This window comes from Amblyomma mixtum, chromosome 5 (genome assembly GCF_055824585.1).
Source record: "Amblyomma mixtum isolate Tamu chromosome 5, ASM5582458v1, whole genome shotgun sequence".
Lineage (NCBI taxonomy): Eukaryota > Metazoa > Arthropoda > Arachnida > Ixodida > Ixodidae > Amblyomma > Amblyomma mixtum.
Genome location: NC_143016.1, coordinates 134,492,125 through 134,509,374, shown reverse-complemented (window position 1 = coordinate 134,509,374; position 17,250 = coordinate 134,492,125). Strand labels below are relative to the sequence as shown.

At 42.7% G+C, this 17,250-nt stretch overlaps 1 protein-coding gene across 1 annotated transcript in view; it reads left to right on the top strand.

The window, feature by feature from the left end:
* LOC149343820 (neural cell adhesion molecule 2-like) overlaps positions 1 to 17,250 on the top strand; it is a 55,578-nt gene that overhangs the window by 27,742 nt on the left and 10,586 nt on the right. The window contains exons 4-6 of the mRNA XM_089542503.1: positions 8,928 to 9,131; positions 10,603 to 10,899; positions 15,743 to 16,030. Coding sequence (XP_089398629.1) covers positions 8,928 to 9,131; positions 10,603 to 10,899; positions 15,743 to 16,030 — 789 coding nt within the window. The remainder of the gene's footprint in view (positions 1 to 8,927; positions 9,132 to 10,602; positions 10,900 to 15,742; positions 16,031 to 17,250) is intronic.

Below are 17,250 nucleotides of genomic sequence, written 5' to 3'. Positions count from 1 at the left end.
TTAAAGAACCCCAGGTGGTTTAAATTATCCTGAGCCTTCTACTACGGCGTCCCTCATAGCCTGAGTCACTTTGGGACATTAAAACCCCATTAAAATAGAGCTGTGCGTAATAGAAGCAACATGGTTGTAAAGATGAAGAGAAGAGCGAACATTCGCATTGTCTATGGCAAAGAGGAAGTCATGCTCAAGGAACTCGGAAGTAGACGGACTTTAAGCGAAAAAGACAAAAACGCAAAATTCTATCCGCGTCGTCTTCGAATGGGCCCGCATTGACTGAACCTTTCTTATACAGCCTGCTGTAAGCTAGCTTGGCCCAAAGTTTAGGGGAATATCCCAAGGGTGAGTAGATAGCTTTCCTTTGTAGTCGTTTGGTTGCTCTTGGGTGGATACTGATGAGTAATTGCACCCTTATTTCTAAACTAGCTTCGTCGTACAACTCATAGCACATCTCTCATTCCCCAGAGCCACAAGCGTCGCCTGTGCAGGCTACTTCAAATGTCGATGAAATGGTTGATTTGTTAGCCGCTTTTAGCGCTCGTGCAAAATCACTGGCCCTTGCTTCTGAGGTTTGCAGCCCTGTGCCAGAAAAAGACGACTAGAGATTTCGCCTTAGCCTAATGGGATCTTAGATAAGGCTAGCTGCCCTTTGTGGAAGTGTGTCGAGGAGACCGATAAGGTTATCCGAATACGCAACGCAGTATTTATGTAAATGCTAGGCTCTCGAATTCGCTTCGCTGTAATCACTCCTCTCATCAAGCTGCGTAGCCTGTTCATAAAAGGAACCGTAAGCTTCTTCGAAGGGTACAGTTTACAAGAGGCATTTAGTAGGCATCATAGCTGTGCCGCTGTTAAAAAGTAGAATAAACACTTTGGTTTTTGCTTCGTGAACGGTTCAGACAAAAATGTTAATGAACGGAAGAAAACCAAACCGAAGGAAAACAAAAAAAAATCGCATGCGTTTTTAATGACTCGGTGTACAAACTAAAAAGGCTGTGTGAGGGTGTGGAAAATAGAAGAAAGGAAAGTTGCGCGCGCACGTGCGAAGGAACGAAGCCATCGGAGCGGCGTGCCACACGTTACGGTCTCCCACACGTAACAAATGTCGACAAGCCATGTAGATGCTGCTTAGTAATGTCTTATTTGTAATAAACGCATGTTGATAAGTATGCAGCTGTAGCCGGCGAGCTGCGGTAAAACTACTTGGAGAGGATTACGCTTGTGGTGTAACTTTTGGCTGCTTCCGTCAACTAGCATCTTTACCTACAAAGTACGTATAATTTTGTGATGGGTTCAAGGCAGTATGTAATGCACTTTTAGTTAGTTATTTATTTATGTTGTCTCTAAAGGTTTTACAAGGAAGATGTTAAATACACAGGAGGTGGTGAGCACTCGGTGATATTCAGTATATCACACACATTTATTATAACTGACATAGGAACTAAGAAAATAAAAAGCCAATTTAAGAGTGCAAAAGGAGAAGACTAGACGTACAGAATATAAGGAACAGCATAAGACAAGGTAATTCCACACTACTGCACCTGAAAATATTCTTACCACAATTTCTGCGGCGCTCTCGGGACGGAAACTTTTCGATTGAGTGGGCATAACATTATAATGAGCAGCTACGCTCTTTGAAAGGTTGATCACAGTGTGGAAGTATGTCACGGGATTATTTAAAGAAATCACCTCGAAATAATGGATGGTTACAGAGTTAAGGAAAAGAGTTAAACAGGCATGCTTACGAAGAAGTGATGTTTTTTATTTGGCACGTTCTTTTCTAGCTGTAAAAATACTAAAGCGCGAGTAGCCTCTGAATAGTCGAACCATACCATTAACCAATAAATATTTGGGATAAGGTAAGATTGCTCAAGGCCTCGAATGGGCGCAGCTTTCTCAATTTTAGGCCGGATGGAACTGATTCATTACATTTTTTTCAGCATACAAGGTTGATTGGTCAAGTTCGACATTTGAGAATACCGAGTGCGCGGTTAGCAGACGCTAGGTTGGTATTATTTATTTATTTATTATTTATTTATTCAATAAACCCCTAAAGGCCCTCAATCGAGGGCATTACATAGGGGGGAGCAATGACACACAACGCAAAATAAGAATGAGCCAGCACGAAGGTGCAAAACATAAATACAAAAAGCACATGTAGAAAACAAAACAAGAAACAAACAAAAACCTGTAGTATACATTGTAATTTACACGAAAAAAGAACAGATAGCGTTTTAGAGGCAATAACAATCGCAGGAACAAAACAAAATAATAAAACAGCTCAATGCAGCAAGTGGTACAATCAATTAGTAAAGCTAAACAGACATTTGGGTTAGAAGGTCGTGAAACTTGTTAAGATCCCTTTCAGAAGCGATGTGTGATGGTAGATTATTCCAGTCGACTATAGTACGTGGTACGAAAGAGTTAGCAAAAGAAGAAGTGTGGCATGATATGCGTTTAACTTTCAGCGGGTGGTCGCGACGTGGAAAAAAAGATTCAGGTGATTGAAAAAAATAATATGATATTGATCAACCTTTCAATATGATGATGCCTTGTTAGGTCAAAGTTAGGTTACCACCGATGATACAATGGGTACGAGCTTTCCCCTGGTCTGGCGCTCGGATTATTTATTTAGGGTGAAATGCTTGGGAAATGGGTCTTTGAGCCCCCCCCCCCCCCCCCCCCCCCCTCTTGAGTAGAAGAAAAATACTTTGTGCCATGATGCTCTTTTGTCATACATGCCCTTGCTCCACAAAAAATCCATCATCAACATCAGGTCTACGTTAAGGCGCACCCTGAGGTACTTACAAGCAGTTGCAATACCGAGCTTTTTGTTAATAATTTGAGCGGTTGAAATGCAAGGTGGGCTATCGGTAAAAGGCAAAAGTTTCATTTCAGAAACGCTTAATATCTTCAGACAGGACAACCACAGCGTACTCACTTAACCTAGGCCTGAGCGAATGAATAGTCCGTCAGTGTCATTAATAATTTTATGTCATAATACTCAGTCATCAGCTTATAATGAAACTTGAGAAGTTACAGTTCGGTAGATCATTATTTACAGATTACGTAAAGAATCGACCGAGAACGCTACTTTAGTCTCCACCGGACGTTACATCGGCAGAGGAGCTAGCGTTATTAACTGAGATTGACTGAATTCTGGAGTAAAAGTCCTTAATGCATACGACAGCATCCGGGTGAATAATAAACTGTGTTGTTGTCTCTAGAAAGCTCTGGTATGGGACGCAGTCGAATTCTTTAGAGAAGTGAAATAATATTGCTTCCCCTGGAGAGGCTGCATTAACTAATAACAATGACTGATTAGCAAAAGTGCCTTGTTGATTATAGCACGAATAATTCTTGCAGAAGGCTGGTGGTAATTGAAAAAACATATTATATTCTTCTAGAGAGGCAATGACTAGGATATTAACAATACACTGATGAAGTTTCCGAATGGTGTTAGTCAATCAAATTTACAGATGGTTGAGTCAAGGAAAAAAAAAGGGCAGTTCTGGCCCCTCAGCGGTCATTTTTGATTAAACCAACGCGTAACAATTGCGAGAACAAGAAGACAGAATTCTGCGAATGTTTTGCGACGTGTTTTTAAGTATTTTGTTGTTAAAAGCTATATTATCCAAGCTGCCAGAAATTGAAGAAATATTTATTAGAGCTAGAATTGTTGATTTAATGACAATTATTTCAGGCATGAATATATCATGTAATGTGCTCGATGCTCTAGGAGACCAATTAATGTCTTTGCGGATAAATACTGGTGCGAAGATATCGTGATCAACGTGAACGCATTCAGTTTCGTTAATTATGTTACCGTTAGCACCGGTAAGGACGATGTCTCAATATCTGCTAAGATATATTACTCGTCAAAATTTGCTGCCGCCGCGGTGGCTCAGCGGTTATGGTGCTCGGCTGCTGAACCGAAAGACGCGGGTTCGATCCCGGCCGCGGTGGCTGGAATTTCTTTGGAGGAGAAATTCTAGAGGCCCGTGTACTGTGCGATGTCAGTGCACGTTAAAGAACCCCAGGTGGTCCAAATTTCCGGAGCCCTTCACTACGGCGTCTCTCATAGCCTGAGTCGCTTTGGGACGTTAAACCCCATAAACCAAACCATCAAAATTTACTAGGCTTGTTTGTTAGCGTAGACGGCTACTCATGAATGAAATAGAGGTATGCGAGATGGTTAGAATAATTATTGATATTCTTTACCTTATTTTGATACCTTGGTCGCTTGAGAAGACATGGTAATTTTAAAGCCTATTTAAGCCTTAGAACTTTGCATTTAGACCTGGCAAGATCTGGCAAGGTGAAGAACCCGCCAGTGAATCCAACCCTATGTATGACAGGGCGCGACGGGTGCTCCATTGTCCAACAACGGGCTGCGATCGCCGGATGCCGTATTGACCCAGGCACTCCCGCAACGCGCTCGCGGCGCCTCCAGCGGCGGTTGTTGCACATACTTCGCCGACGCGTGCCAACAAAGGGCACGACAGACGGTTCGCCTGCCGAAGACGACGCGAAAATTGATGTCCCCAGGTTTGGACGCATTATGTATTGACCCCACTGCCGTCCAGCTCGCGACAAAGAGTTCGCGAAGCAGCGAGCAAACACCGATGCGCGGCGGTATAGATAGTCGCGAGGAGCTCTGCTCCGTCGTCGCCGTTCTCTGCAAACAAGGGGGATTTCAGAGCCCCGTGTTTGCAGGTCTCCGATCGTCGCTGTATGAAAGGCCATCCTCTGTAGCTTTCAAAACTGTTCCGAAAGCGCTGAACAAAATGCCTTTTTTTCCCTCTCGCAACGGGCTGAGGTGCCTCTCGACTAGGCAGTGTATATGGATGTATGTGTTCATGCAATGGTAGCAAACAGGTGCAGAATTATCGTGTTTCCATGCCCTTGAAATAAATGGTACTGCAGCTTTCCCAAGAATTTTTTTTTGTGTGGGCGGTGGCAATTTAGTGGCCTTAATATGAATCTATCCCGACCTCTCGGGGTAGTGGCTTTCACTGGACGCGAGCTAATTTGAGTGATTCTCATGATGACTTGATCTCCCGTGGTCAGTTTTCCCGTAACACTTGAAAATTAAGTGGCCGAAAGGGGCCTGTTTGAGGCGAGATAGAAAAATAAATAACTGCATGGTGCTACCCCGGTCCGAGGCCTGCTGTGGTCTGTGTAAGCAGGGAAATCAATGGGGTAACATGAAGACCCCATGATTAGTTACTTGTCTGCAGCGTACAAGATTCCAGAGAAAAAAAGAATCTGTCTGTTTCTTGGTTATCTGTTATCTTGGTTATCTCGGTTAGATACTTCAATCCTTTCAGCATATGGACAAACCGTGCGTTGCCCTTTTATGTCTTTCGTAAGTTACGCCCGAAATATTGCATCAGAGCTAGATCTTTCGGTTCTCATCATCATCATTATCATAGGGCAGAAACGTGGAGGCTAAAAAAGAGGGTTCAGCTTAAGTTAAGAACAACGCACCGAGCTATGGAAAGAAAAATGATAGGTGTAACGTTAAGAGATCGGAAGAGGGCGGAGTGGGTGAGAGAACAAACGCGGAATGATGGCATCCTAATTGAAATCAAGACGAAGAAATGGGCTTGGGCAGGGCATGTAATGCGAAGGCAAGATAACCGCTGGTCCTTAAGGGTAACGGAGTGGATTCCAAGAGAAGGCAAACGTAGCAGGGGGCGGCAGAAAGTTAGGTAGGCGGATGAGATGAAGAAGTTTGCGGGGATACGGTGCCCGCAACTGGCAAAGGGCAAGGTTAATATTAGAGACATGGAAGTAGCCTTTGCCCTGCAGTGGACGTAGTCAGGCTGATGATGATGATGACGATGATTATGCAACCACAAAAACGGTCTAATTAGGAACACAGCTCGATGTAGCTAGCAATTTCGGGATGCTGTGTGCTGTTTTCTCGTTTGCTGCATGTAAGGTTATTCTGAAGTCGTTATGGGAAATGCTGTCACGAAACCAAGCGAAAGCTCTTGCAACTGTGTAAAACTGATGAAGGGAACACGCCGTAGGGGGTTAAGAAGTATTGCAAGCGGAGGGCTGCATTACCACCATGGATGCAGGACTTTTTTTTATATTCTGCTCTAAACTAGACATAACATGTCATAACATAACATGTTTCGCTTTGAGTGAGTGGAGCCGCAAGCCAATATGGCTCTCTGAATGCGCGTTCTGCATTCCCAGCGAAACTGAGTTTTGAGGAGTGAAATCACATTCGACTGCCGTGCTGTGATATGTTCGAAGTGTTCAATCGCCAACTCGAACAGCTGCGTGCAAACTGCTGGAGGTCTTCGGGCCACATGGTTCTTTTTAGCTGCATAGGGCAGAACGTACGAGACCACTGACGACTCCAATGTTTATAAAGGTGAGGACGACAGTTCTGGTCACCTTACAGCGGTTCAAAGGTTCAGTGGTAGTATAAGTGTCCGGCGGCATGGTACAAAAGCAAATATGTCGCTTGAAGAGTTTCCACAATTCATTACATAAAAGTATATGGCCTGGAAAGTACCAAGTTGTCAACGCTAGCTCTCCATACGACCTTCGTTCTTTTTCCTTTCGTTGGGAGGTTAGAATCGTGAATGGATTACCTTGTAACCATCTTCTGAACCATAAACTGAAAATACAGCTCTCGCTGCTTTTGATGGGCTTCGCATGTGTCATCAGCTGCCCTCAATCTGCCACGTGGCTCAAGTAAGTTCGAGGTTTTACTAATGGCAAACTCCTTGATCGATTGCCCAGTTTATTATTCAGCAGGAAATGGCGCATTTTCTCCCTTCGACTCGCGGAAATATCGCATGCCTCTGTAACGAATTCGGAACGATTTGCTTTCGGACTACCGGTTAAAACGTTAGCTCTTGCACTGGATCGACGACATGAACCTGCGTTCTGACCCGCAGAGCAAGAGTAATTTGTTTCGAATCGAACAGTAGATAGAGTATTGTGATTTTGGTGGGTTCTTTTTTGCTTGTCAGTGAATCTTTTGAATTAAGGAGCTTGTATTTTGTTGCTTGACAGCATATCCTCTTCACTTATGCATACGCCAGGAGAAGAATACTAGGGCGAGTGCAGCCCTCAGATACACGCAAAAGTGGGCAGTTACGCTTTTTGTCCATGTTTTTGTTCAACTTACGAGTTTGCATTGCCAGCGTTATAATATACTGTGTATTTGTGAAGGCGTACATAAGCAATGCGACCTCATGTAAGAAAGGTAAAGACAGGTGAATCGTCTTAGTTTGCAAAAGTCGAATATTAAAGAGGACTTTAGCTTTGATTACTGCTGGGACTAGAAAAACATGGCGTTCTTGGTTCAATAAAATGCCACTGAAGATTTCTAACTGGTTGAAAGGAGAAAAAACAAACACGTTAAATGGAGTAATTGTTTTATTGATGCGGTATCATGAGAAAAAAGATGATTAAATTAATGAAAATGACATCCAGAGATGAACAGGGCATCATTCGTTTAGCTTTGCTGTTTACATATTTTAAACTGTTGATCTCTATGGCAGCCATGGAAAGATAAAATAAAAGGAGATACAAGCGGACTGATGATACAAAAGCAACAAGGATTCTCGCAGCCTGCGCTTTATCTGAAATCGCGGACGCGGCGTTTCATTTCTGCTAAGATTATTGTTATGACAAATTAAGTGGTGAACGAATAGGTAAGAATACTGAATTGGACATATTAAAAAGAACCACACAGGCTGAAGTGTTATCAGCGTTAGTGATGACCAGGTGAAAATGCATCCGTACAGAGGTGCTCTTACTAAAATTTGATCATAGAGAACATTTTGTGCAGAATTTTCTTTGACTGCAATTTGATGTGCAAAATACATTCTGAAGACCTTGACCGGGTTTGTAATGCTGTTAAGGCCAGAGTGAAACATGCTAAAAAATTGCAATTTTAGCTTTTTCACAACTATAAGCTACATTCGCTCTTTAGAATTATAGCTACAGGAACCAACCGGGTGCTGTAGTCTACTAAGCGCGCGTGCTTGGCAATGATTTTAAATTCTTAGAGTACTTGCAGTCTATGACAACCTGTTACATAACATTAATCTAAGGCCTCTGAAAGCTGGCTGGCAGAATTTCTGAAAAAACTCTTTGTGTAACACAGTAAGAGGAAAGTAACTAACTGAAAAACAAATGACAAAAGAATGAAAAAAAAAAAACCACACAAGCAGGAATGCTGAATATACAGGCGTACTGACCGCTTTATTCTGTAGCCGGCTCTGATCACATGAAAAAGCAGCTTTAAAGCCTTGCGTACCTGATTTGAGAACAAAAACAAGCTGTAAACTTGGTTTATTCACAGCTTGTGGAGGTGGTGTTTTTTCACCCTTCCGTAGCCTGATTACATCAACGAACTAGATAAAAATAGTCGGTACGAAGGACTATTTTGCGGGAGGATGTAACTGTTTGCGGCTGCTATTCAGACAAAATAAAAGGTCAACGAGGTAGCCTTCTATGACAGTGACATAAAGCTACGTTACGTATGAGCGAAATGCTTTTGAGATGAGACTGAAAAGAAAACGAGTTCTTCGCTGGATAATTTACTTCAGCTAAGAAAGGAAACAGCATCACTGCTTTCGAGATGGATCTAAAGAGGCATGCGCTGAACGGTAATTTTCCCTATATACTACTGAGTTTATAGGACAAACCGCGACGTAGAGTACATACGCCCTGATTCTCAAAAGGCTGAGGAGTTCTAAGATTATAACGCATACAAATCGTGCAAATGCAGTCTACTTCAGCAAAGAAATACGTGGTGTTTCTTTTTTCAATGAGAAGCGCATTGTTTGAAATCTAACTTCCCATGCGCGTTATTTTTGTTTGTTTGTTTTTTCTCCTCCATGGACCTGGCCTGCGTTTCCGGTGTCCATCGCCCTGGCGGGACGGTCCCCCAGGCAAGCCGGCTCCGACGCTGACGTGGCGTCGCAACGGCGAGCCCCTGTACGGCAACTCCGTGGCTGTCGCGACGGGCGAGGTGCGCCGCTCAACGCTGACCTTGCACACCCTGCGCCGCCAGGACCTGATGGCCGTCTACTCGTGCGTCTCCTCCAACAACGTCTCCGTCCAGGGGGAGGCAGAAGTCACGCTTGACATGAACCGTGAGATGGCCCTTTGCTTCTCAACCGATTGCTGAGATGAGTATCCATGGGTATACTTCGGTGCTGAATAATCTCGTTGGCCACGGTGAAATAACTTTAGCGCCTGAGAATGAGAGAGAGATTATTTATTTACTCGTGGCGACGCTTGTTTTAATAAACGCCCTGCAGTCAGCGCTTTGTAATAGTGATGAGGTTCACCTACCTTAAAAGCATGATTTCCGAAAATCGTGCCCTAAAAAAGCACTGCTCAAGTTGCCATCAGGCGCTGTTTATTTGGAACAAATAAAATGGATTTTCTTCTCGATGTCAGCCAGGTAAGTTGATCGTGATTTGATCTAAAAGAAAGGGCTTACAGATCTATTAGCTGTTCACCCAGCTTAGTCTTTGCGGATTTCCAGCTGCTTTTTTTTTTCGCTTGGTTCGCTTATGTCGTTTTAATCCATTTCTTCACAGATCACCAGTATTTATTTTCTTCTTGCCCTTGATTTCAGACTTTTCTCACTGATTTTTTGTTGCTGTACTGCAGATGCTCTAATACTAGACTTTAGCAGGTGCCCATTAATTCAGCTTGAGGGCAATAACATGACTGTGTTCACGGGTGCGAGCTGCCTCTGCTAAGCATTGCTTTAAAAAAAAAAAAAGATTCATGGAATGGCACCTCTCTGCTCTGCCTGGTAGGCTTTGAACACGAACGCATGAAGTCAAACTGGCTTGTATTGCTGTAAATGCGAATTACGTGTTTCGGCTTTCTTGGCAATGCACTGATGTACTGTGCAATCGTCGCGGTTCTTTCTGACTGGTTGAGTTTAATCTTAATCTTTCATTTGAATGCAAAGCAATGACGTTGGTCGGAAAGCTTCCAAGCTTATTTATCGAGCCGTAAGAAACAAGCAGTGACATAAATTCACGGTATTTGCAAGCTGTTCTAGCAGTCGAGAAATATTTCCAGCCCGGGCCCGCTCCTCTCCTGTTTCAATCTCGTGGCCAGCGCAAGGCTCAAGCTGCCTACAACTGCCTCCGGAACGGCACTCAGTAGTCATTTTGAAGTCATTGTAAACTTGGGCTAGAGATGGCTGACTCGTCGATCCACATCAGATTAGCCCATTTGAGCGGCGTTCTTTTTGTCAACAAAACTTGTTGTTCGGCTAGTTGGTAAGCCATGATTTTAAAGGAACCAGGGCAAAACTACGAACCAGCGCTGACAGAAAACTGCATAGATACGTTGCAATAGTTTTTCCGAAATAAAGTCGAAAGTCCAGCCTCTCTGTCTGTGTCGTCCGTCTTCTGTCTTGTCCGTTGTCTTTTTTTTTTTGCGCTGGTTTCTCTGAAACCTTTTTGTCAAGGAGAATAACGGCTGAGTTTGCAGCTGCGACATACCAAGCCTTCGCTTATTGATGCCCTGTGAGATCTATTGGTGAAAATAATACGCCGCGGGACTTACGCCTTTTCTTTTCCTTCCTTTCGATCCCAGTGTCGCCGACCACGGTGCAGATCAGACGCACCGAGTCCCCCATCTCGGCGGGGCTCCCTGCCGAGATCCTGTGCGAGGTGTGGGGCTCCCGGCCGCCGCCCGACATCAGCTGGTGGAAGAACAGCGTCCAGTTGGAGCAGGCCTTCGTGCACGTGTCGCAGGACGGCAACCTGACCACCAGCGTGGTGGAGTTCACGCCCCGACATAGCGACAACGGCGAGACGCTCGTGTGCCGCGCCGAGAACAGGCACATGCCGGGATCAGTACGCGAAGACCAGTGGGACCTGAACGTCCACTGTGAGTGGTCAGGGGGGAAGATCGGGGGACGGCGACCGATGTTGGGCGGGAGTGGGTTTTGCTTCGCGGGGGTTCAAGTGCAATGTCGGAGTGTTGAAGCCCTGCAAAACGTGCTACGCTTAACATATAGATTGCAACGGTGAAGCAAAATTTAGAAAAGGAACTATGTTAAAAGACAAAAAAATCAGCAAAACAAATTCAGGTGTGGGATTTCATATAATATCCAGCATGGAATGGCTGGTTGACTTCTTGTATTAATATAATATGTTGAAGTTGCTGCCTGATGAATGGAAAGATGAGACCTACAATAAGCTTTTTCGAACAAAAAAATATTTCGCAGATGCTGAGTGCCGTGCTTACACTAACTGGTGTTTTCGCCAACTTCGGTTGTGGATAATTCTGAATGTATTACAAAGACATGCTCAAAAATTTTTATCGCCAATTTACAGCTGTCCCAGAGCGCGTGCAGTTATAACTGGAAATTTGCAACCTATTTTCTTGTTTCCAAAGTTGGCCAAATGTTTAGGGGAATCCCCCAAGGTGCAGTAAATTTGTGAAAAGGGAGTAATCACTCATTGGCATTCACCAAAGCGCAGCCATACGGCTCTAAAGTATTGTATTCTTGGCGCACAAACAGAGTTTTTCTATCTTAACTTGAAAAATATATCCGATATAACCGCAACTTTTTAATGGGTGATTTTGAGAAGCTTATCTACTCACTAATATCAAATTAACCGACATATCTTTCAAAGGTAATTCATTAACACCTCTTTTTGGGCTAGTTGGTGCATCCTTGAATTGGAGAAAAAATAGCACCAAACCAAGCACACCACGAGAAAGGAACGTGTCTCGTCTTCGTTCCTTTCTCGTGGTGTGCGTGGTTTGGCGCTATTTTTTCTGTAATTTCAAAGGTAAAGAAACATTAGTGAGCAAAAATAATAACTAGAACCACAAGAAATTCGGATTGTGAATAAAACAATATTTTATTTTCTTCACTTCTCGCCAGATATTGAAATACAACATGAATATTTCTTAGCATAGAAACACGGTGCCTAACTGTACTAGTGTATTAGATGCAGCAACCATATAGAGATCGTGAGATCGTTTCTGCGCATATCACTGTTTTTAAGAAGTTTGATCCTGAATTACTTGGACTATACTGCAAGGACACGCACAAAAGTGTTTAAAAGGCATCTTTAATAACACAGTTTGTCCTTTCGATTGCAAATGTTTGTTCTGTCTTCTCAAATAGTACAAAATTTGTCTTACAGAAGTTTTCCAAACTTTGCAGTTCTCTATCTTACGAAAGAAATTAACTATCACCTAATGGTTTGCACTGCGCTGTAAGCAAATTTGTACACTATACAATATGAACTTCACCGACTTTAGGAACTTCAATTTCCTTCGCTCAAAACGAGAGACAGCGCATATCAGTGTACAAACTAGAATGTTTCAGCACCTCTTAGAAATAATGAGAAGCTCCCACATCTTGGTGCCATGTTCGTGGCGCTGCAGCTCGTGAGGACAAATTGCTGACCATGTACTTATTGCGCAAGCGGTCACTCATCCCGTTGCTAGAATGAACGCGCAGCTCTCCGGCTTGAGCCGCGAAAGAGCGGCAGTCGGCATGTTTTTAAGGCTCATGCTTGCTTATTTATTGGAGAATACCTGAAGAGAACATACGAATATTTTTGGTCATATTGTTTTAACTGCTGTGCAAAATCATTGGTCGAGAAAAGCACAGAAAAGCATGGACGAAGAAAAGAACACGACGTTGCAAGACGAGTTGCTCCATGCTTTCTTCAAATTTGCTTAACTATTTGTCGTTATCCTTAAAATATATACTGGTGAAATTTATATGCTCTGTAAAAAGTTTGTAAGCAATGAAGTATGAACTATTTATGCTTAGAGTTCATTTTTTTTAAGACCAAGACCCACAATTCTACCAAAGAAACTTCCTTCGCCTCCCGAAAAGAACAAACTTCCGAATCTACAAGAAAAATTTTTCGTACTGTAAGATAATTCTAGAGGTCTTCTAAACATTTTCAGGAATGTCATCGTAAGATATAGAAAGTTACTCATAAACAAATGTGTTGAAGGCAGCCATGTTCATAAATAAAGCTCTTTTTAGGGGTGCTGTAGCTCCTTCACGAGCAAAAATATGTAAGGTTTTCCATATTGAAAAAGATAAGGCAGTTACTTTTATATTAATTAGTAGATACGTTTGTGTAGAATGCAGAGTCCGCTCTCAAGGCTATAGCTTATTCCTTTCTTTAAAGCAGAACCGCCAATGATACAAAAAAAAACACTCTTTATGAGCAATGTTTAAGACATTGTTTAAGAAATTGTCAAGATACGTTTGCGCACCATACCGTAGTAATTGATCAGGTGTGTACATTTTCTAGCATTTCTTTCAAATATACTTGTAGTCCATGATAAACAAAGGCTGGGCAGATGGTAATTGCAAACACAAAGTGAACAAGGGAGGGCAAAGCCTCGGGGTGCTTCCCAACGTTTCGACAAGAGGACTTGTATTCGTTATTTTGCTAGTTATTTTGGTATTTAATCGCTACCATATCTGGCTAGAACAGCAGTACTCATTGGCAGCGGAGCCAGCCTCTCGTATACGCGTTTTTTCTTGCGCTAAGAAATCGTTTACTGGACAAAAAGAATTGTAGATTTCTGTTTGAAGTCAGCAATAAGTTACGCAAATATACCATGCTAATCCAAAATTTGATAAGCCACTCATCACTTGATCTCACCGAAATCGACCAGATGTGACGTTGAAAACAATGTAAGAGAAATCAAGGACGAACGAACGAACGAACGAACGAACCAACCAACCAACAAACAAACAAACAAACAAACAAACAAACAAACAAACAAGCAAACAAACAAACAAACAAACAAACAAACAAACAAACAAACAAACAAACAAACAATAAACAAATAAAAGAGCAAAAAAAGCAAGCAAACAACCAAACAATGAGACTATCGAAAATTACTTTTTAGAGTCTTTTCCTGCATTAATACAGCGGCTTTGAATAGCGAAGCCTGCGAGGTGCAGTTGAGCTCGTTGTACGGTTAAGTTTAAGCTCCACTGAAAGATCGCGGCCAGATATCACTAACCAACTCTCTTTCCTTATTTACTGTTTTCTAGAGACAGCTGAGTGCAGATGTTAATATGGTACAATCAGTTTCTGAAAGCGGTAATCTGAGCCGAGGGTCGTTCGTTTTGCGAGCATTTCATCGGTGCTCTTTGCTGCGATATCAAAAAGTTAAGTTTAAACACAAAGAAAGACAGTTGTGGATATGAACCTACCATTCTTTAGTATTAGTCCAATGTTTAGAGGAGTCCCCCAAGGTGGAGTAGGTTTGTAATAATGGAGCAATTACACATTGACATCCACTAAAGCGAAGTCATAAGGCTACGAAACAAAACTTACAGCTTTTCCTTGTAGCCGCATGGCTGCGCTTGGGTAGAGGCCTACGAGTAATTGCTCCATTATGACAGGCTTTAGTATGTACGTATTATTATTAATCTCCTGCGATCTCCTACGAATGATACTCCTACCATCTAAGAAGAATTTCATTGAAACCCACCCTAGAAGCATTTATCAGAGGTGCAAGTAGCGGTTGTGCAACCAAAGGTGTCGTTTTACCGAGAAACAATTCGATGTCCACTGTGTGGGTTCGCAAAATTGTATAGAAAAATAGACTTATACATACCATCCTGCTTCTTTTGCTATGAGTACACGTGGTGCTGGATACTTCCATTCGGTTATAGCTCCTTTTTTCGGTAATTAAAAGGTGTGATGTCATCGACAACTTTGATTACATGATCAACTGCATCGTTGTACTTTAGTAGATGTCAAGCGTGAGTGGCGATGCGTTTGTATGTGCAGGGTGAGTTAAAAAGCCATTCAAACAAAGTGTTGCTGGTAACAAGTCAAACGAAAGTGCTGGCGGAACGCAATAAATATCTACCATTATTGTTCTTGCTTAATCCGTCACACCAATGCCACAATTCTGTTCATGCAATGAAATAATTTCTGTTGTTAACCTCCATTCTGCCTTTTGTATACTGTTCATGCCTTTAAAAGAAGAAACTAGAGTCAAGGATTTACAGCCCTGCGCCGGCTGGAAATTTGTAAGTTGCCAGCATTAATTTTTTTTTAGAAAACGGACGTTCGTTCCCCGAAATAAATTACAGCTTATTTTGCAATTTAAATATTAAGCCTTTCCAAATTTTGCCATGCTGTTCATTCTTCTGCAAAGTGCCTAATATATGATCTGTATGAAAAGTTTTTGAGCAGCATTTGGTATTATTTAAGTGCATTTAGGAATAATCAGAGAGAACATTGCTCTGTTTCCTTGAGTTCTGGTATGCCATGGTTTTTCATCTGAAATATTTGCTTATAGCTTTATCTGTAACTCTATTGCGCTTCGATAACCAAATCTGGTATATTATTTTACGCTGCATGTATTTTATATTGAATGTAGGCTTTAGGTAATGAATTTTTCACAAGATTTAGTGTTCCGTGGGGGTTTAGAGTAAACTTTAAGGAGTATTCTTCGTAATAACGAATTTTAGTTTTCAAGGTGAATCAATTTTCATTGCTTTTAGCTACCTCGAAGCAGACGGAAGCACAGTAAATACACGAGTACGGGAATAGCATGGAATGAAAGAGGGGTGGAGGTGGGGGAGAGGACGCAGTGTTTGAATGAGCAGTCAAATGCAATACGAAGTAATTTTACTCCCGGCGTGACGGCTTCGCTCCAAGGAAGGCAGAGTTAAGGTACAATCAATTACCTCATTTCTTTGTTGCACCAAACTTCGCAGATCGCCCCAAGCTCCGGCTTCAGATGGACCCCAACCTGGGCCCGGACCGTCTCCAGGAGGGCATGGACATCACCCTGGGCTGCAGCATTGACGCCAACCCGGCCGTACGCGAGCTGCTGTGGCAGCGGGACGGCCGCCCCCTGGTGCCGGTCAGGGACGGCGTGACGCTGCACCGCGAAGCGCTCACCATCCACAAGGCGACGCTGATGCACGTGGGCAACTACACGTGCTCTGCCGCCAACAGGGAAGGCAGGGGAATGAGCAACGTTGTCCAGCTCCGGCTGAAGCGTGAGTTTTCTTCTGCCTTAAAGTTGAGAAGTGGAATACCTTGGCTGGAACTGGTGCACTACATTGCGTGCGAAAAAAAAAAACAGAGATTTGTAGACAACGGTTACACTGGTTTCCAAAATCGAGATATTTAGGGATATATGTGCTCAAAGTCATAATTGGTTTTAAAATTCTGCCCCTCCCTCCCCTTCCTTGATTTCTTCCTAAATTGCAGGGTCCACGGGTTCTCCCGGTGTGTGACTGCTACCAGGCCTTTCGTTTTCTTGTAACTACTAAAAACCTCTACACATTTGTGCATATCCTGTGGCTTTGGCAGATCGAGGAAAATCGTGCCTTTAGCTGTGTTTTGAATGAAGGTGTTTCGCACAGCTGTTTTCATTTGATGCCCAACCGGGCACTTTCGGTGATTGAAACAGCAAGAGCTATCATTGCATGTGCCAGTCTCAGATGGTTTCAAGAGTGCTTGGGTTATTATTCCATGGAGCAAAAACCAAACATTACATGCATTTTGCGTCTTGGCAGCGGTTCTAAACAAGTGTCAGTAGGCGCATAACATTCGTCGAGTGACCCCGAGGATTAAAAAAAGTGAATAAGTGGGTGTGCAAATATGCCATCCGCAGTTTCTAAATTAATGTCCCACAAAGTAATGCCTGTTTAGACACATGCGGAAGGCAGGTCAACGAAAAATTATTGTCCTACATTCTTATATCGTTAAGTTGATTAGAACAAAACAGATGAAACTTACGAAGCAATTTTGCTAACAAAAGCAAATACTATGAAAAAATACTTCACGAATGAAGTACTCGAGAAGCGCACTGCGATTAGCTGCCGTGTGGATACAACACGGAAACTGTAGCCAAGCAGTGATTTCAAATTGATTTCACTGAAATGCGAGACCTTGGGCCAAAAACGCGAAGCAGAGCTCGTCCAAACAACATGCTCACAAAACACATGTTGTTATTTTCGGTATGCGTGCTACGAGTAGCCAATCAAGTAATTAAGGCGGTCTCATATTCAGTGCTGAGCCAGCCGGTAAAAAGAAACGATAGCACCTTTCCAAAGCAGCGCTTTCAATTTGCGCCAAATGTTCAAAGTTATCCAGCTAACGAGACAACTGTTTACCGTGCTTGACGATAATTTGCAGTGGTAAAAATGTCTGTGCTCTGTAGGGAACATATTAAGAATAAAACGTTTTACAGTCTGGATGCTAAAGTTATGTC